A 21,551-nucleotide genomic window follows, 5' to 3' on the forward strand; every position below is an offset into this window, starting at 1 on the left:
CCCTGGAATGTCTCAGGTTTGAATGTTCTTCTTAAGGCGTCAGCCTTAACATTTTTAGACCCGGGTTTATACGTTATCACAAAATTAAAACAGGAAAAGAACAGTGCCCATCGAGCTTGTCTGGGGTTAAGCCTTTTAGCCCCCTCAATATATTCTAGTGTCTGTTATAGGATGAACCGCTCCCTCCAGCCAGTGCCTCCACTCCTCAAAAGCCATATTTATTGCTAAGAGTTCATGGTTGCCTACGTCATGACTTTCAGCAGAGGAAAACTTCTTAGAAAAGAAGGCACAAGGATGCAACCTTTCTGGACGTCCGGAAAACTGTGAAAGCACAGCCCTACCCCTAGATCAGAAGCATCCACCTCAACTATAAAAGGTAAATTACGTCAGCATGGGTGAGAACAGGAGCCGAGCTAAAAAAAGCATTCATGAGATCAGAGAATGCCTTATAAGCCTGGGGTGACCAATTGACCGGATCTGCATCCTTTTTGGTTAAATCGGTCAAAGGGGCAACCAAAGAGGAGAAGTTTTTAATAAACCTGCGGTAGTAATTAGCAAACCCTATGAATTGTTGGATGGCCTTGAGGCCTTTGGGTGGTGGCCAATCCTGAACTGCTGATAAATTCTTTTCATCCATAGACAGGCCAGTATCGGAAATGACATAGCCTAGGAAAGGAACCTGTATGACTTTGAATAGGCACTTCTCAAACTTAGCAAATAATGAGTTCTCCCTCAGTTTTTGTAATACAATTCTCACATGTCCCCGATGCACAGACAAAGAATTAGCGTATATTAAGATGTCATCTAAATTAACGACCACAAATCTCCCTAATACATCTCTAAAGACATTGTTTACAAAATCCTGGAAGACAGCTGGTGCGTTACATAAGCCAAAAGGCATCACTAAATATTCGTAATGACCATCCTGGGTATTGAAGGCTGTCTTCAACTTATCTCCTTGATGAATCCTAATTAAATTGTACGACCCTCGCAAATCTAACTTAGAGAAAATTCTTGCTCCTGAAACCTGTGCAAATAGATAATCAATCAAGGGTAGCGGGTTCCTATTCTTAATGGTGATTTTGTTCAGTCCCCTGTAATCAATACAGGGGCGCAAACCTCCATCCTATTTTTCTACAAAAAAAAAGCCGGCGCCGGCTGGTGACGTGGATGGTCTAATAAATTATTTCTCTATGTTTTCTTTGATATATTCTTTCATAGCTAATTTTTCAGGGCCTGTGAGGTTGCAGAGGTGACCTTGAGGTGGACAATCGTAAGATCTGTGTGGTGGTAATTTATCGGCTGACTGAGTTGAGAATACACCTGTTTGACCCGTAAGCTGAGGAGAGGAATCCCCCTTAAACATACATCCTGACAGTGTTGTGACCAACTGGTAAGTTGTCCTGAACACCAGTCAATATGGGGATTATGACTCTGCAACCAAGGCAACCCCAAGACGAGAGGACTAGAAGGCATTCTGAACATATACAACTGGATTTTCTCATAATGTAAAGCCCCCACTTGTAATGAAATCTCAGGTGTAATGGATATGGGTTGCTTTGTCTGCAGAGGGGTATCGTCGATAGCCGTAACATACAGCTTGTTCTGCAAAGTGAGAGCTTGAATGCCCAGGTTGGCTGAAAAGTGGCATCTATAAAATTCCCTGCTGCACCTGAATCAATAAAGGCTTCGGTTTGGAACAAATCATTGCCCCAATGTATGGTGACTGGTAGAGATGGCCCGAACCTCCGATTTTCGGTTTGTGAACCGGGTTTGCGAACTTCCGCAAAGGTTTGCGAACTTGCAAACTTTTGCGAACCGCAATAGACTTCAATGGGGAGGCGAACTTTGAAAACTAGAAACATTTATGATGGCCAGAAAAGTGATGGAAAAGATGTTTCAAGGGGTCTAACACCTGGAGGGGGGCATGGATGAGTGGGATACATGCCAAAAGTCCACGGGAAAAATCAGGATTTGATGCACAGCAGCGTTTTAAGGGCAGAAATCACATTGCATGCTAAACTGGAGGCCTAAAGTGCTTTAAAACATCTTGCATGTGTATACATCAATCAGGGAGTGTAATTAGTGTACTGCTTCACACTGACAGACTAAACTCACTGTGTAACGCACCGCAAACAGCTGTTTGTGCAGTGGCGGCCGTGCTGGACTGGTGCGCACCATGGCGAGAGTGCAGGAAATAGCGGTTTTCAAGCCCATATGGTCGCCGGGCTGAGGTAGCTCAATGACAGAACAACAGTACAGTGACTGTTGGTATTAAATATCACACTGCGTGCGCTCCCGTTGGTAAGTGGGTGCACTGAACAACAGGTAGGTATATGCAGTAAGGCGTATTGCAAATGTGCACCTGTCACACACACGTACCGTGACCAAGTACAGTGACTGGTGTTATTAAATATCACACTGCGTGCATTCACATAAGTAGGTGGGTGCACTGAACAACAGGTAGGTATATGCAGTGCTGCTGGGTATTACAAATGTGCATCTGCACACACACACGTACCGTGAACAAGTGCAATGACTGGTGGTATTAGCAATGCGTGCGCTCTTGTAGGTAGGTAGGTGCACTGAACAGTGAACAGGTGCAGTGATTGGGATTACAAATGTGCAGCTGCCTGTCACACACACAGGTAGTCACTCACTGAATGTGCTGGGCCTGGCAGTGGCATAGTAGGAATTACCACCTAGGGGCCAAAGTCCAGCTGCGACTGACTGACAGGGCTGTATATGAAAGTGGGCCACACAAAAAAAATTAGATCACAAGAACAAGATTAGCTCTCAAAAGAGCTGTTGTGGGGTGCTTTTTTAGCAATAAGAATCAGCAATGAGCAAGCTAACAAGCCTACAAGAGCCTAACTAAGCTTTCCCTATGAGAGTCTGACTGCAGCAGCACCTGTCCCTTCACTAATTACTGCAGGCACACGAGTGAGTGAAAAGTCTAACTCTGCCTGCCTTTTATAAAGGGGGGTGGGGCTCCAGGAGGGAGTGTAGCCTAATTGGCTACATTGTGCCTGCTTACTGTGATGTAGAGGGTCAAAGTTAACCCTAATGATGCACTATGGGGGCGAATCGAACTTTCGGAAAAGTTCCCGGTTCTCCGCTAACGCAAACCACCGGAAGTTCGCCGGGAACCGTTCGTGCCATCTCTACTGACTGGTAAAAGGATTTTCTTTATTTTTAGGGGAAGAACTGGCCCGCCCAGGTGAAGTTCCCCAACTTCACCTAGGCGCTGGAGTTTTCCGGAGCCTTTCCATTTGAGGAACAGGTCTGTGCAAAGTGACCCTTTTCCCCAAAATACATACAAAGGCCTGCTTGCCTTCTTCTGAGCTTCTCTGCAGGTGAAAGTCGCAAGAAGCATGGTTGCATGGGTTCTTCACTGGAAGATGTACTACCTGACCCAGGGTTACCTGAGACGGAATAGACTTTATTCTGACGTCTGTGTCTGATCCGTCTGTCAACCCTTAAGGCCAGGGAGATAACATCCTCCAAATTTTTAGGTTCGGGATGGTTCACAAGCATGTGATTTACAAAGTCAGCTAAGCCAAAAAGAAACTGGTCCAAGAGTGCTGCCTCACCCCACTTGACGGATGCAGACCATTTTCTGAACTCAGCCGCATACTCTTCAACCGTATGCCTACCCTGACGTAAGTCTCGCAACTTACGATCAGCTGTAGCTGAAATATCTAGATCAGCGTATATTGTAGCCATAGCATCAAAAAAACTTTCCACAGAAGAAAGAGGTACGTGATCAGGACTTAACCCATATGCCCAGGTTTGAGAGTCCCCCTGCAGTAATGTTTTAATTAGAGTAATTTTCTGACTAAAGTGACTAAAGTACATATATATTGTGCATTTACACAACATATTAATGTATCTCAAATTACAGCTAGCTAGGCCAAGAACCAGTGAACTGATTAGTATCAAGGCTAGCAAGTGAATGACTTGCTTGGCCTAATATACCTAGGGAGAGGGAATCAATCCAGCCCACAGGAGGACGGTCTTCCTTCAGACATGCCTCCTCAGCCTGTAAAGGCCGCTCTGACTCTCGCGCGCGTCTAAGTGTACTGCGCACTCCCGTGTCTTGACTCACCATCGCAGCGGTGTCGGAGACGCCGTCCGAGGGTGACGGCACAGAAGACGCCGTGGGAGACGGCGCAGGATTTGCTGCTGGAAGGTAAGCTTATCACAAGTAGTAATAGTAGTAGTAGTAACAGCAGTAGACACAGCATTACCAGTACAAGTGGTGAATACTTCCCTAGTGACCAGGCCATTTTTTACAATTCAGCATTTTACAACTTTAACCCCCTCGGCGTTATGATTCTTTCCAGATTTTACTGTCTAAATGCGGTGCAATGGTGCATTCTTTTATATCCTAAAACCTGGAAAAAATCATGTTGCTAGGGAGATCTGCAGCAGCTCAGCATTCACTCACCTCCCTGGGATCCAACGCTGCAGTTTTCCCTCCATCCTCTGGGTGGCGCTGTAACCCTATAGTGAGATTGCTGGCTGTCATCATACTGACAGCTGGCGATCTCACCAGGGGAAAGCAGAGCCTTGGAGGAGAGGAAAAAGAATGGCGGCCAACGTCGGGATCCCCAGGGAGGTGAGTTAAAATGCCCGCTGCAATCTATACTCTGCAGATACCACAAGTTCAACTCGGGCATGTTTTTTTCTTGAGGAGGTTATCAGTTTATTGCTCGGCCATACAACTTAGCACCCAAATTAATGTTACCTCCTTTTCCTCTCACTAATAGAGTTTTTTCTTTTGGTGGTATATGATTGCTGCTGCAATTGGGAGGTGTCACGGAAGAGCCGTGAGAAAAGAAAACGCCATGGCAATCGGTTTGCTGTACCGATTGTCGTTGACGTGCCAGATCAAAATCTTATGTTTAGGTACAGCAGACTGTGAGCCTGGAGTCTCTGGCTTTCACAGCTGCTAGCAGAACTCTTTTCATGAAGTATGTTTGTTGACCAGTGAAGTTAATGTTTGTGTAATTAACTTGATCAAAAGAAGTTCCTTCATGGGCCAGTGACACCCAAGTGTGAACAGGCCCCTTTGAAAGGATACCATTTGGTGATCCTAGCAAAAGCGAGCTTTCCACACAGCAGGGCTCTAAACACTGCGGAGCCGTGTAGCCAGCCTTAGGAACACATGAGGCTTGATTCACAAAGCGGTGCTAACAGTTAGCACCCTGGTGAAAAGCCCCTTATCACGCCTAAACTCAGTTTAGGCGTGGTAAGTTTAGGCATGATAAGTTTAGGTGTGATAAGTTTAGGCGTGATAAGTTTAAGCACCAACTGGGTTAGCACCGCAGTGCACAGCTGATCAAAAGTATTGCGCTAGCGAAGTCTGGTGCACTTCGCATAGAGTTTAATGGCGCTGCTTTGCTCGCGATCTAAACTTATCTAAACTTATCACGCCTAAACTTATCACGCCTAAACTGGCTTTTCACCAGCGTGGTGCAATGGTTATCACGCCTAAAGTCGCTAACTGGGTTAGCACCGCTTTGTGAATCGAGCCCATGGAGTATATGATTTTTAGCCTGTTTAAGGAATAACGTTTATATGAGAGGTATAAAAGTTATATCATTCTGCTGGTCTGGATCTGGTGAATATTTTAATATTAAATTGGTGTCACTGACATACCCAGTCACCAAGGTATTCAGCTTCTTCAGGCTATAACATGTTACCCTATTTAAGTTTGATGTCCTAAGAATTGTCATATTCTGAGGAATATGAATCTGTGGTTGTTATGTGTGTGCGGGAAGCGTAAGCTGAGATGTGGAAAATGTCATATTTAGTAGGTGCAAGAAACCCACCCAGAAGGTTAACCGCACCCTGTCCAGCCCCTGGGCTGAACCTAGGATACCAGTGTTTTATTTTAACACTGTAATGGCCGAAAACTGAGAAATAATTAATGTTTTCAATTTTTTTCGTATTATTCCAATTAAAATGCGTTTATAAAATAATTCTTAGCATAATCTACCTCCAAATAAAGCTTAATTGGTGGCAAAAAAAAAACAAGATATAGATCATGTTGTTGTGATTAGTAGTGATTAAGTTATTGGTGAAAGAATGGGAGGAGCTCTGACAGGTGAAAATTGCACTGGTCCTAAAGGGGTAAAACCCTTCAGTGGTCAAGTGGTTAAAGTATCAGACAATTCATCCAAAAGACCTGCAAAGGGCTCCAATCTCATATACTAGCTTCACCTTTTAAGTTGAAATACTGAAATAAATGGACTATTGCACAATAATCTAATTTTTTGAGTTTCACCTGTATATCCAGCAGTCACAGGAGGAGGACAGGCACAGGACGCAGCTGCTGGAAGAGACACTCGTGATTCCACCAAATCTCTCCATCATCTGTAATGTTCCATATTCAGTGATCACCAGTAACAGAATGAGTAATAGACATCTCTCCTTACCTGTAGTCTGAGCAGAGACACTGCTGCTTCCCAGTCTATAGAGCAGACATATAGCGATCATCAGGAGAGACCACCGAGCAGACATGGCAGCTGGACCTCCAGCCGCAGGCAGAGTGATCAGTGCAGAAGCAGCTCCCCTGACTAATGTATGCAAAATAATAATTCTTCCTCTTTAGTGGTTAAACCTCAGACAGGCTCAAAACCTCTGACAGTCCGAATCCTCCTCACAGCACAGTGTGGACAAAGGATGAACTTTCAGTTTCAGAGTCCCGGGTTTCTTTGTAAGCCAGTCCAGTCAGAGGCTCTAGCAAAAAATGTAGCAATATTTGGAGCTATCTCACCCTTATGCTTTATAGGAGCAGTGAGTCATAGTCATAGTGTTTATTGTGAAGTGGGAGAGAGGAGAGATGCTAAATACAGAGAGTAGAGAGACAGAGTGTTAGGAGTTGGTTAGGAGAGAAAAATTAAGAGGGCAGAAAGTTTATTTTTATTTATTTTTTTTGTATTGTATTTGTGATTTTTATTTTTATTTTTTTTATCCTGTCTGTGTATTTTGGTTTCTTGAGCAGTGTTTTTTTTGTTTCTTTGCTTTTTTGGGGGGGGGGGAGGGGGGAGGGGGGGAGGGTTGTACATTAAAAAAAAAGTTATTTCATTTTCTTGTTTTTATTGAAATATAGCTCACCCTTAACCACTTCGCTACCAGCAGCCTCTGCCCCCTTAAGGACCAGAGGCTGCTGGTACACTAAAACGCCGCATCCCGATGAATCGCCGCAATAATCCGTCGCTACCCCCACCGCAGGCTGCTCTCTCTGCCGTCTCTATGACGGCAGAGCACTGTGCGCCTGTCAGGAGCCGCTTTCATTGGCTCCTGACCCTGTCACTCAATGTAAGCCAATGGGATTTGCTTACATTAATGACAGGGCCAGGAGCCAATGAAAACGGCTCCTGCCCGGCTCACAGTGCTCTGCCGTCATAGAGCCGGCAGGGCAGCTAATTGCAGTGGGTGGAAAGTGGCGAGAGCGGCGGTGTCGGGCGAGGACGCGCGGTGAATAGGACGTAGAGTTTACGTCCGGTCAGAACCGCAGCGCCCCCTGCCCGACGTAGATTTATACTGCGGTCCGGAAAAAAGTTAAAAATGTAGTTGACCACCTATATTATCCTTTTTGTTTTGAAAATAAGTTGAAATGGCGAGCAGAGGCCGCGGTGAGCAGCTCACAGTCACGGATGGCCAGCTGGTAGTGGATCCTTGTTTATATGCCAGCAGGTGAGGTCTCCATCTGCAGGTCCACCTGAACATTCTTTTCAGGCCGTACATAATACCAGTAGGCCCCACCACCAGGTCCTGTGTCTTTTATGGGGGAAGCCCCTCCCTAAGGAGCTGGCAGAGGTAGGGGTGGAGTGGGTGATACAGGTACCCTCCACACTGTGTGAAGTGTAGACCACTAGTGGGAGAAACATCATTATCAGAATGACTCCTTCACTGGCAGCTGCTCCTACCACTGATGTTCCCCTCTTTGAACAGGTTTTAGGTAAAATAAAAAACAGGATCTACTTACCTGGGTCTTCCTCCAGCCCTGTTCTGCCTATCTGTCACTCATCGCAGCTCTGCTGTACTGCGCCTGCACAGAACACTCCAGGCCACATGAGCACGGTCGCGAGTTGAGTGCAGGCGCAGAAGATGGCAACCGGGCGAGGTCGGCATCTGCAAAGGAGAGGATTTTAGGACACTGGAGCTGCAAAAAGGGACAGATAGGCTGCAAGGGCCTGGAGGAAGAACCAGGTAAGTAGATCCTGTTTTTTTATTTTTCCTCACACCTGTTCTTTAAGAGCAGTCACTCCCCATGTTTTGGATGGAGGAGGAGGAGTATGTCACCATGGTGCAGCTCTTTGGTAAGGAGGAGGCATTAAGTAGTGTTTCCCAGAAGCTGCTGAGTGGGAAAGAGGGAAAATGTGCCCCTTGTTTACTCCTTCTACTCAGTCATCAGCATGGTGTGGAATTGTCAGAAGCCCCCTGGAGATGTACATACCTAGTGGACCCTTCATGAGATGTAGCTCTCTTGTCAGCAAAACCTGTCCACCTTGGTGGGGTTAATGAGGATGATGATGAAGGTAGGGTCCTGCCTGCTTTGTCAAGTGGTGGCGAAGCAGACAGGCACCCAATCTTGAGCTTGGTGGAGTTAATGAGGAGGATGATGGAGATATGGTCTTGCCTGCTTTGTCTGGGAGCAGCAGTGGTGGTGACGCAGGCAGGTACCCAATCTTGAGCTTGGTGTGGTTAATGAGGAGGGTGATGGAAATATAGTCCTGCCTGCTATGTCGGGGAACAGCAGTAGTGGTGACGCAGGCAGGCACCCGATCTTGAGCTTGGTGGGGTTAATGAGGAAGATGATGGAGATAGGGTCCCATCTGCTATGTCGGGGAGCAGTAGTGGTGGTGACGCAGGCAGGTACCCAATCTTGAGCTTGGTGGGGTTAATGAGGAGGATGATGGAGATACGGTCCTACCTGCTATGTCGGGGAGCAGCAGTAGTGGTGACGCAGGCAGGCACCCGATCCTGAGCTTGGTGAGGTTAATGAGGTGGATGATGGAGATATGGTCCTGTCTGCTATGTCGGGGAGCAGTAGTGGTGGTGACGGAGGGAGGCACCCGATCTTGAGCTTGGTGGGGTTAATGAGGAGGATGATGGAGAAGCGGTCCTGCCTGCTACTGTGGTGTGAAAAACTATTTGCCCCCTTCCTGATTTCTTATTCTTTTGCATGTTTGTCACACTTAAATGTTTCTGCTCATCAAAAACTGTTAACTATTAGCCAAAGATAACATAATTGAACACAAAATGCAGTTTTAAATGATGGTTTTTATTATTGTGAGGAATTGCGGAAAAGCAGCCGCCTCTACTCAGCGTGAGGCGGCTGCTTCCTTGGAGGACAGGGCGGAACGTGGAAAAACCGCCGCGTCGGTTAGCGCGCATAGCCCCGTTACTGACACTCTGTCCCTGCGCGGGGAGGCCGCCGCATGTGCTGCGAGCGGTGCGACCAACCCCGCGCATGGGACTGCGGAAACATTGCAGAGCAGTGTTGGTGTGGCTGGGACTCATAGTCCCTCTAGGTTCAGAATGACGTGCGTGCGCGCGGAGAGGCGGAACCTATATGGCAGCCAGAAAAAGGTCAGCTGACCTGGTCGGTCAGCTGACGACTTTGCTCCTTCCTCATTGGTCCAGCACTTAGGGAGGTGCTGTGTGCTGTGTATATATACTGCGGGCTGTTCAGTTGCTGGTTGTCTGGCGTTGCGATCACAACATGGAAGCACTCAGACCTGAGTCAGATCCTAAAGTGTGCCGGGACCAGCTGGAGCTGTAATCCTACACTTAGCTAGATTCTATTGATAGTCTAAAGTACTAGTTTGATTGTGATTATCTGTTATGACCTTCTGCCTGCCTGACTATTCTTCTGAACTCTGATCCTGTACCTTGCCATTCTGATACTCTGTTGCCGAACCCCGGCTCGTCCTTAGACTCTGCATCTACCTCTTGATTTTGTACCTCGATATTTCTGATACCCTGTTGCCGAACCCTGCCTGTACTTTAGACTCCGCCTCTGCCTTCTGAATCTGTACTTTATCTGTCCGTGTGTTTACGACCTGGCTTGTCCGACCTCGAGAACTGACCTTACTGTTAGAGGCAGTTCATAGATCTGTTAGTGACACTCCCTCCTGGGTGTCGCTTCCGTTCTGTCCTTCCTACCTTCAGCCTGACTCCTCCCCCGGGAGAGTCCAGGTCTACGGAAGGAATCTGTATTTGTGCAGTACTCCTTGCTGTACGGAACTTGTTTCTGAGGCTCAGTCCTCAAAGTATTACTGTTGCACCAAACACTCTTACTCTACTCAGGTGTCCAGAGGTTAGCTTATATATCTGATTATCGGTGATACTGCAGATCATCTATAATCTGGTATATATCTGTATTCCCAGTGATACTGCAGATCACCGGTAATCAGATCCTCTCTGCGTTACACCGATCGTTACAATTATTTAGTGAGAAGAAAAACTCAAAACCTACATGGCCCTGTGTGAAAAAGTGGTTGCCCCCCTTGTTAAAAAATAACTTAACTGTGGTTTATCACACCTGAGTTCAATTTCTGTAGTCACCCCCAGGCCTGATTACTGCCACACCTGTTTCAATCAAGAAATCACTTAAATAGGAGCTATCTGACACAGAGAAGTAGACCAAAAGCACCTCAAAAGCTAGACATCATTCCAAGATCCAAAGAAATTCAGGAACAAATGAGAACAAAAGTACTGTAATTGAGATCTATCAGTCTGGTAAAGGTTATAAAGCCATTTCTAAAGCTTTGGGACTCCAGCGAACCATAGTGAGCCATTATCCACAAATGGCAAAAACATGGAACAGTGATGAACCTTCCCAGGAGTGGACGGCCAACCAAAATTACCCCAAGAGCGCAGAGAAAACTCATCCGAGAGGCCACAAAAGACCCCAGGACAACAACTAAAGAACTGTAGGCCTCACTTGCCTCAATTAAGTTCAGTGTTCACGACTCCACCATAAGAAAGAGACTGGGAAAAAACAGCCTGCATGGCAGATATCCAAGGCGCAAACCACTTTTAAGCAAAAAGAACATTAAGGCTTGTCTCAATTTTGCTAAAAAAACATCTTAATGATTGCCAAGACTTTTGGAAAAATACCTTGTGGACCGACGAGACAAAAGTTTAACTTTTTGGAAGGTGCGTGTCCCGTTACATCTGGCGTAGAAGTAACACAGCATTTCAGCAAAAGAACATCATACCAACAGTAAAATATGGTGGTGGTAGTGTTATGGTCTAGGGTTGTTTTGCTGCTTCAGGACCTGGAAGGCTTGCTGTGATAGATGGAACCATGAATTCTACTATCTACCAAAAAATCCTGAAGGAGAATGTCCGGCCATCTGTTCGTCAACTCAAGCTGAAGCGATCTTGGGTGCTGCAGCAGGACAGTGACCCAAAACACACCAGCAAATCCACCTCTGAATGGCTGAAGAAAAACAAAATGAAGACTTTGGAGTGGCCTAGTCAAAGTCCTGACCTGAATCCTATTGAGATGTTGTGGCATGACCTTAAAAAGGCGGTTCATGCTAGAAAACCCTCAAATCAAGCTGAATTACAACAATTCTGCAAAGATGAGTGGGCCAAAATTCCTCCAGAGCGCTGTAAAAGACTCGTTGCAAGTTATCGCAAATGCTTGATTGCAGTTATTGCTGCTAAGGGTGGCCCAACTAGTTATTAGGTTCAGGGGGCAATTTCTTTTTCACACAGGGCCATGTAGGTTTTGAGCTTTTTTTTCTCACTAAATAATAAAAACCATCATTTAAAACTGCATTTTGTGTTCAATTATGTTATCTTTGACTAATAGTTAACGGTTTTTGATGAGCAGAAACATTTAAGCGTGACAAACATGCAAAAGAATAAGAAATCAGGAAGGGGGCAAATAGTTTTTCACACCACTGTGTGTCGGGGAGCAGCAGTAGTGGTGACGCAGGCAGGCACCCGATCTTGAGCGCGATGGGGTTAAAGCAGACCCAAACCAAACATTTTTTTAATTCAAAATATTTAGTTGCACCACTCTGACACATACAAAGATAAATGAACACTCCTTCAAGCCTATGAGCATTTCAGTGCATGCTTTTCAGCCTTCTCTTTTCTTAACTAGGGTTATACAGGTGGCAGCCATTAGCAATTCCTCCTTTGCTGGACACCACCTACTCCAACAGTTTGCCGGATTCTGTCCCGGCAATATGAAAGAAAGGGAGGGGTTTCTCCAATAAATGTAAAATATTTTATATTTGTCATCATGCAGCTGAAAAAAGGCTGCTCTTTATTATTATAATTTAGAAAATAGATGTTATTTCTGAAATCTTGTATTTTTAATTTGGGTCCACTTTAATGAGGAGGATGATGGAGAAACGGTCCTGCCTGCTATGTCGGGGAGCAGTAGTGGTGGTGACGCAGGCAGGCACCTGATCTTGAGCTTGGTGGGGTTAATGAGGAGGATGATGGAGATACGGTCCCGCCTGCTATGTTGGGGAGCAGCAGTGGTGGTGACGCAGGCAGGCACCTGATCCTGAGCTTGGTGGGGTTAATGAGGAGGATGATAGAGATACGGTCCCGCCTGCTATGTTGGGTAGCAGCAGTGGTGGTGACACAGGCTGGCACCTGATCTTGAGCTTGGTGGGGTTATTGAGTAGGCATGGTCGGAAGAGCCCATTTCCGTTTCCGGGACAATTCCGCATGCCGTCATACCGAAATTCCGCTACCGTTTCATTCCGACGGTATTCCGGAGCTGTTCCGCGGAATTCCAACGTAAAAATTTTAATCTCTCCTCTCTCTCCTCTCTCTCCTCTCTCTCCTCTCTCTCCTCTCTCTCCTCTCTCTCCTCTCTCTCCTCTCTCTCCTCTCTCTCTTCTCTCTCTTCTCTCTCCTCTCTCTCCTCTCTCTCTTCTCTCTCTCCTCTCTCTCCTCTCTCTCCTCTCTCTCCTCTCTCTCCTCTCTCTCCTCTCTCTCCTCTCTCTCCTCTCTCTCTTCTCTCTCCTCTCTCTCTTCTCTCTCTTCTCTCTCCTCTCTCTCCTCTCTCTCCTCTCTCTCCTCTCTCTCCTCTCTCTCCTCTCTCTCCTCTCTCTCCTCTCTCTCCTCTCTCTCCTCTCTCTCTCTCTCTCTCTCTCTCTCTCTCTCTCTCTCTCTCTCCTCTCTCTCTCTCCTCTCTCTCTCTCCTCTCTCTCTCTCTCTCTCTCTCCTCTCCTCTCTCTCTCTCCTCTCTCCTCTCTCTCTCTCATATCATCAAGTAGGGAATTGCAGATTTTCAAAACAGCTTATATACCATAGCTGGGATTTGAACCCAAGACACAGTGTGTAGTAGGTATCTGTCTTACCCTCTAGACCATGAACCACACTACATGGTAAAGCTGGCCTAGCATAAACCATACTACCATTATGATCAATTCAATAGAAAAAGTAGCATGATTAAGGATTTGTACTTTTTGAAAAGCATGCTTATATACCATAGCTGGGATTTGAACCCAGGATGCAGTGTGCAGTGTGAGGAGGATGAAGGACATAGGTTCCCGCCTGCTGTGTCTGGGAGCAGCAGTGGTGGTGACGCAGGCAGGCACCTGATCCTGAGCTTGGTGAGGTTAATGAGGAGGATGATGGAGATAGGGTCCCGCCTGCTGTGTCGGGGAGCAGCATGGGTGGTGACGCAGGAAGGCACCCAATCCTGAGCTTGGTGAGGTTAATGAGGAGGATGATGGAGATAGGGTCCCGCCTGTTTTGTCAGGGAGCAGCAGTGGTGGTGACGCAGGCAGGCACCCGATCTTGAGCTTGGCGGGGTTAATGAGGAAGATGATGGAGATAGGGTCCCGCCGGTTTTGTCGGGGAGCAGCAGTGGCGGTGACGCAGGCAGGCACCTGATCCTGAGCTTGGTGGAGTTAATGAGGAGGATGATGGAGATAGGGTCCCGTCTGCTATGCCGGGGAGCAGCAGTGGCGGTGACGCAGGCAGGCACCTGATCCTGAGCTTGGTGGGGTTAATGAGGAGGATGATGGCGATAGGGTCCCGTCTGCTATGTCGGGGAGCAGCAGTGGTGGTGACGCAGGCAGGCACCTGATCCTGAGCTTGGTGGTGTTAATGAGGAGGATGATAAAGATAGGGTCCCGCCTGCTGTGTCGGGGAGCAGTAATAGTGGTGACGCAGGCAGGCACCTGATCCTGAGCTTGGTGGGGTTAATGAGGAGGATGATGGAGATAGGGTCCCGCCTGCTATGTCGGGGAGCAGCAGTGGTGGTGACGCAGACAGGCACCCGATCTTGAGCTTGGTGGGGTTAATGAGGATGATGGAGATAGGGTCCCGCCTGCTGTGTCGGGGAGCAGCATGGGTGGTGACGCAGACAGGCACCCGATCTTGAGCTTGGTGGGGTTAATGAGGATGATGGAGATAGGGTCCCGCCTGGTTTGTCAGGGAGCAGCAGTGGTGGTGACGCAGACAGGCACCCGATCTTGAGGAAAATTCTTCTTCCTACACCTTTGTTTGAAGGGTCTATTCAATTCAGTAGATCCATTTTCAAGCTGCATAAAGCTTAATAAAATGTTGACGAATTCTGTTATTATGTCAGAATGATTTGCATCTCAATCAATCCTAATAATATTTAAAATTGCATTGCACATCCCTAGTTGTAATTTAACTCCACAATTCCTTTTTACTTTATTTTTCTGTGAAAATCAGATTCCAAGCCAGGATTTGGGCTGAAAACTCTCAGATTCGGAATTCAAAAACTCTGACCCAGCTACTTTTATAGTGTGCTGTGCCAGCAGATCCATTGCCAGGCAGATTATGTGCCTTTGTTACTGTCATGGCAATGCACCCTCTGTGCACAGGAAATGCATGGAGTAGCGTGTTGTGTGCTGCCATGGGTGTGTTACCATTATATTGCACTGGCACCACGCCTGGCCGGCAACTGATGCACTGACGCTTTCACCATAAACCCAGCCTGATAAGGAATTTCTGATGTACAATAAGGCTGCTATCTGATCAGTTTGCAATAACTAGGTAATGTGCAAAGAACTGTCTTATTGGCAGCGACGGTGAACATGCATACCGGAATCAGATTGAACGCATCTGCAGGTGGTGCAAGGACAACCAGCTTGTACTCAACGCAGCAAAGACAGTTAAACTGATAGTGGATTTCAGAAGGCGCCCCACACACTCGACCCAGTCTCCATTGAAGGCATCGATGTCTCCAGGGTGTCGAGAGTCCGCTTTCTAGGTGCCACCATCACCAATGACTTAAAATGGGCTGAGAACACCACCAAGGTCCAGAAGAAGGCCCAGAAGAGGCTGTTCTTCCTGAGGCCGCTGAGGAAATTTGGGATGGAATTGATGACAACTTTTTACACTGCCACCATTGAGTCTATACTCTGCTCCTCCATTGTCGTCTGGTATGCAGGTGCTACTGCGAGTGACAGACTCAAGCTCCAGAGAGTAATCAATACCGCAGAGAGAATCATTGGGTCATCCCTTCCACCTCTGGACCTTATACACACCTCTAGACTGTGGTCGAGAGCAAATAAAATACGGAACGACCCCTCCCACCCCGGCAGTCGTTACTTTAACCGCCTGCCATTGGGTCGCCGCTACAGATCCATCCCTACCAAAACCACCAGACATTTCAATACTTTCTTTCCCCAGGCTGTCCACCTGCTGAACTCGAGCTACCACCCTCCCGAAACACGCTAGCCTCGCACTGCTGTCAAAATCACGTTGCACCCTTTTTAAGTTATGCCTGTTATGTAATCTCGCTATTGTCAAAACTATATAGTTATTATTATTTTTTTTTGTTTTGCATTCTACTGTATACCACTGTCTGTTTATTGTCTAAATGCTCTTTTTGTAACAACTTTCCATGCCGTGTGTTCCACAAAAAATTCTGGGTGCAACGCCTGTCGTGCTCGGCGATTAAACTGATTCTGATTCTGATTCTAGGTACTCTGGAAGCAGGAAATTTGGACAGTTGCTGGGGGTGGAAGTTCAGGTGATGCTATAGGCACCCATAAAGATAAAGTCTTTGTATATTTATAAGTGTTGTTATATTGAGAACTCACAGCATTGGTGACAAAGGCATAAGACAAGCAAGGCATCCTTTATACACAAAATAACGGGTGGAATCCAGATCTGGCTGTTTAATGACTTATTTGACATATCTTTTACACAACAATTCTCGGATATTACAAGAATTTTGTATGTTTACATATAAAAAGACATGCCAGTAAAAGTCGTATAAAAGAAGGACAGAATAATAATGTTTTCATAAACAACCAGGCTCGTCTCTGACAAACACGCAGAATCCTGTATAAAGGTTACAGCACAGCTGGAAATGTTCTCTCATTATAAAAAAAACAAATTAATTATAATGCTTTTAGTTCATTCTATCAGAAGGATAGACATGTTCTCTAGCGATGTCCAAACACAGCAACCATCTCAAGGGTAGAAGGTGATTCAAAACCTGGAATCTCAAAACAAGTAATAAGAGGTGTGACACTGTGACGGAGGATCCGTGAGGAAACGTAAATGATCTGGGAAGAAACGCAATCAATCGGTTTTCTGATTGCTTCCAATTTTGATTGCATATCTGGGGACAGGAGGATACAATCCTGGGATCTAGCAGGTAAAAGACCCTATTTATGTGATTACATTTGTTCTCCAGGGAAGCCAATGTTTGTGTTTAATTAATTGGTACAAAGGGGTTTCCCTTCGTTGGCAGATAAGTTAGGTGTGACATGCTATCTGCGTTTAGTTACAGAGCCAAAAAGCAAGCTCTTCACAGCAGGACAGTAGGCTTACTGGAGCCACGCTAAGTGTATTGGGCATAAATGTATTGTATGATTTTTACCTATTTAAAAGATGCCATGCATATGATAGGTATGGAAATTGTATCATTTTGTTGGTCAGGATCCACTAAGTATTCCAATATCAAATGTATGCCGCTGACATACCCAGCAACCACATTATTCAGCTTCTTAGTGCCAGAACATCTTACAGTACCCATGAATAGTATCAATTTGATGTATATTTTTTGAGAATTATGAAATTGTTATTATTATTTGTGTGCAGAAAACGTGGGCTGGAATATGGAAAAATGTCATATTTTTTGGGCTTAAGCTTCCCGCCCAAATTATGATGTAATTCCACCAATAGAGTTGGCACACCCTCAATGTCACTGAGTGCCTGATACAATGGCATAGGCAGTGCCACAAATCCAACAGAGCTTGCAGATATTATCAGTACACCACGTCTGAAGTTACAGCACACACTTTATTGTGCCAGTATCCACAGTAAAGTCCTTTACTGGCACAATAATGTGTGTGCTGTAACTTCAAATGTGGTGTGCTGATAATATCTGCAAGCCCAAAGTATAATAATGCCCAGTCCAGCCCAGGGGCTGACACTGAGATCCCACCCTAAAATCTGGATCATTCATAAGCCGAGGTCTGAGTCCAGCGCTCCATTTTACCATCGTATAAGGATTGCAAGCAGCTGGCATGAGGACTTAAGCTGGCTGCCATCTTGTCTGAAATTTTAATTCTGAAACAAAGTTGGAAGAAATATGCCCTTTATGGAAACTCCAAGCACATGGAAAAATGTATTCATTTCCCTTTTTTATTTTATCTGGGTTATCATTGTCTCTATAATTGTTTCTTTAAATGATTTTCTGTATATATTAAATATTTATGTTGCATTTATAATAAAAAGACCTCAAGTCATTTTGTCTCAGCTGCAAGCCTGCCTTTCAGCCAATCAGAACGAATCCTAGCCTTTCTGAAGAATTGTATTGTTATAGCCAGTGTAGAGTGTTATAACACTTTTTATTTGCAGGTCTAGACTAGTTAGAGCAGTTTTCCCTTTTCTGGATAAGAGGGATAGTGGCAGCCCGTTTTCTGAACTATTGTGTAAGTTTTGTATTACTGTAGTTCACACGCTTCCTACTAGCCTGTCTGCTGCCAAATTCCAGTGGTTTTTGCGCATTAATTGGATACACGAGGTTGGACAGTCTGTGGGTTGAAATAGCTTAGAAGGCATTGACTGCTCCATCCACCAGGGGGTGGGAGACAGTAAGGGTGAGTGAAAAGTCCTCTGACAGTCTCGCCAAAATTTCCTTGAACTTTGGGTGGTACCACAAATATTCAGCGAACCAATTTCTGTGAATACCATTAAAGAGGAGCTGTTAGGTATAGGGTCTCAGAGGAAAAAAAAACACATCAGTAGCTAAATATTGGCTGTACTTACATTACATATGCATTTCACTGTCCAGGTTTGGATTTCACAGAATTTGTATATAGTATATGCAGAGATTGATGCTCCAGACAGCTCATGGCAGGTTCCATGTTTGTCTGTCTCCTATGAAGCCAATTGTGATGTCATATCCTTCCTTATGGTGCTTCCTGATGATTCGACTCACAAAAAAGATGGTTCATGATCCGGACAACACTACTGTGCAGTGAATATTAATTAGTGGCTAGGAACAAGCAGTATACTCTAATGGAACATGTGCCCTGTGCACAGCACAATGATTTTTCAGTGCTGTGAGTTAGGCTGCGTTACTGGCTGCTGTAACATGAGCCTGTAACTTCTCACTGTGAAAGCAGCCTTAGGGCGATATAGGGAAATGAAGGGGAGGACCAAGGGAGTGGGGAGAAGGAGCAGCCCCAGAATGCTTTGCAGTATCTGTTATGCGTCCTGCCGGCCTCCTTACGAGCTTGGGAATAACAAGCCTTGCTGTTCAGCAAACATCAAAGTAAGAGAGATTTTTAACTTCAGTATTGCCTTTTTGGCTTCCTTTTAAACTGTTTAACACAGGAGAATAGAGGTTTAAATTAGCTTTTGCAGCCTGACAGTTACTCTTTAAAGTCAATGGGCTGACATTAACCACTTAAGTACCAACATACACTGCTCAAAAAAATAAAGGGCACACAAAAATAAGACATCCTAGATCTGAATTAACCTCTTAAGGACCATAAGCTTACCCCCCCCCCCCCCCCCCCCCCTTGTGACAGGCGATTTTTTACAATTTAATGCTCTGCACCTTTAATGCTTGCTGCAGAGCAATCCAACTTAGCACACAAATAAAACTTTTCTGTCCAACAACAGAGCTTTCTGTTGGTGGGCTCTGATCGCTGCTGCGGGCTGTTTTTTTTAATATAAATGTATTTGTTATTTTTTAAAATAAAAATGCGTATTTTTATTTATTTTATTACCCCCCTCCCTCCCCCCGCCAGCCAATCACAGTTACCGGCTCTCATAGACATCAGCCTATGAGAGCCGATCGCTCTCTGTGCCTCCCATGGGGACAGAAGAGTGTTACGGCTGTCCCCAGTACAGCACTGCAGTAGATCGCAGCTCTGTATAATGTAAATAGACGGCGGTTTCAACTTCTAACAGTCTGTTAGCGGCGATCGCTCTGTCATTCGAACGGGGATGCACACGATCCCCTGCAATCTCTGCCGCCAGGACCTCACGCCAGTTGGTGTTGAGCGATCCTGGGGGAACCGCCGTGTTCACGCCTATTGGCGTGAAGTGGTCGGCTAGAGGTTAATTAGATATTCTTATTAAATACTTTGCCTTTACAGAGTTGAATGTGCTGATAACAAAATCACACAAAAATGATCAATGGAAATCAAATTTATCAACCCATGGAGGTCTGTAGTGGAAAATAAACACTACAGGCTGATCCAACTTGTAATGTCATGTCCTTAAAACAAATCAAAATGAGGCTCAGTAGTGTGTGTGGCCTCCATGTGTCTGTATGACCTCCGTACAATGCCTGGGCATGCTCCTGATGAGGTTGCCGATGGTCTCCTGAGGGATCTCCTCCCAGACTTGGGCTAAAGCATCCACCAGCTCCTGGACAGTCTGTGGTGCAACGTGGCATTGGTGCATAGAGCAAGACATGATGTCCCAGATGTGCTCAGCTGAATTCAGGTCTGGGGAATGGGCGGGCCAGTCCATAGCATCATGCCTTTGTCTTGCAGGAACTGCTGACACACTCCAGCCACATGAGGTCCAGCATTGTCTTGCATCAGGAGGAACACAAGGGGTCTGAGGATCTTATCTCGGTACCTAATGACAATCAATCTACCTCTGGCAAGGATGTCACCCCAAACCATTATTGACCCACTGCCAAACCGGTCATGCTGGAGGATGTTGCACGTTCTTCGTGGTGTCTCCAGAGTCTGTCACATCTGTCACATGTCGGTGTTGGTCTATAAGCACAACCCCCAACTGTGGCTGTCGGGCCCTCATACCACCCTCATAGAGTCTGTTTCCGACCACTTGAGCAGACACATGCCATGCATATTTGTGGACCGCTGGAGGTCATTTTGCTGGGCTCTGGCAGTGTTTCTCCTGTTCCTCCTTGCAGAAAGGTGGAGGTAGCGGTCCTGCTGCTGGGTTGTTGCCCTCCTATGGCCTCCTCTATGTCTCCTGATGTACTGGCCTGTCTCCTGATAGTGCCTCCATGCTCTGGATGCTACGCTGGCAGACACAGCAAACCTTCTTGCCACAATTCACATTGATGTGCCATCCTGGATGAGCTGCACTACCTGAGCCAGTTGTGTGTGGTGTAGACTCCGTCTCATGCTACTCTAGAGTAAAAGCACCTCTAGCATACAAAAGTGGCCAAAACATCAGCCAGATAGCATAGAAACTGAGAAGTGGTCTGTGGTCACCACCTGCACAACCACTTCTTTATTGGGGAGGTCTTGCTAATTACCTATAATTTCCACCTGTCGTCTATTCCATTTGCACAACAGAATGTAAAATTGATTGTCAATCAGTGTTGCTACCTAAGTGGACAGTTTGATTTCACAGAAGTGTGTGTGATTGACTTGGAGTTGTATTGTGTTAGTTAAGTGTTCCCTTTATTTTTAGCAGTGTATAAAAAGTGCAGAAACGTTATTACTACTAATGACTATTAAGTGATTTATCATTTTTTTTCAGGACAAGCTGGTCTTTCTTTGGGAAGTATTTTCTCCCAAGAATAATTGTATTTTTATGCTTTTTGAAGCAAAATAGAAGAAAAAAAAATACATTTGTCTCGGGTTTTACCTGTTATAGTTAAAAAAAAAAGAAAAAAAAGTGCTACTGTATATAAAACACATTTTATTTGTCAATTTACCATAAAACTTATATTATAATCCCCTCACAATCTATGGTGATGATATTTGATTTTCAAATGAAGGTGGATTTTTGCTACAGTCTGTACTTTTCCCCTTGAACTGGAAAAAAAAAAAAAAAACATTGTTAATGATAAACTTTAGGGAAGAAAGGTCAATAGGGAAGCTGCATGAATAATTTTGTAGAGGGTGTGACCTTAAAAGTGGGCGGGGTTAAAAAGTTCTGTTTTATTTGAACACAAAAAGGTTTATTTTATTTTAACAATTTTCACTTTAGCGCCATCAATATGGTTTCCCTATCCCATTTCCCAATGTGGCCTGTACCCCCTACTTTATACAGATCTCCCTGGCAGTAGTTCAGCGGTCTCCCCATATGTCTCCCTGCTGGTCTACTGGCCCCAATAT

The 21,551-nt window shown here is 45.5% G+C and overlaps 1 protein-coding gene across 5 annotated transcripts in view; it reads right to left on the bottom strand.

Annotated features, from left to right (window-relative positions):
* LOC137561290 (zona pellucida sperm-binding protein 3 receptor-like) overlaps nt 1-6,745 on the bottom strand; it is a 58,799-nt gene extending 52,054 nt beyond the window's left edge. For all 5 annotated transcript variants that reach the window (XM_068272563.1, XM_068272587.1, XM_068272572.1 and 2 more), the window contains exon 1: nt 6,444-6,745. In XM_068272563.1, the coding sequence (XP_068128664.1) occupies nt 6,444-6,528 (85 nt within the window). In that variant the 5' untranslated portion in view covers nt 6,529-6,745. The remainder of the gene's footprint in view (nt 1-6,443) is intronic.
* Between the last annotated feature and the right edge of the window lie 14,806 nt (nt 6,746-21,551).

This window comes from Hyperolius riggenbachi, chromosome 1, assembly GCF_040937935.1.
Source record: "Hyperolius riggenbachi isolate aHypRig1 chromosome 1, aHypRig1.pri, whole genome shotgun sequence".
In the NCBI taxonomy this organism is placed as follows: Eukaryota; Metazoa; Chordata; class Amphibia; order Anura; family Hyperoliidae; genus Hyperolius; species Hyperolius riggenbachi.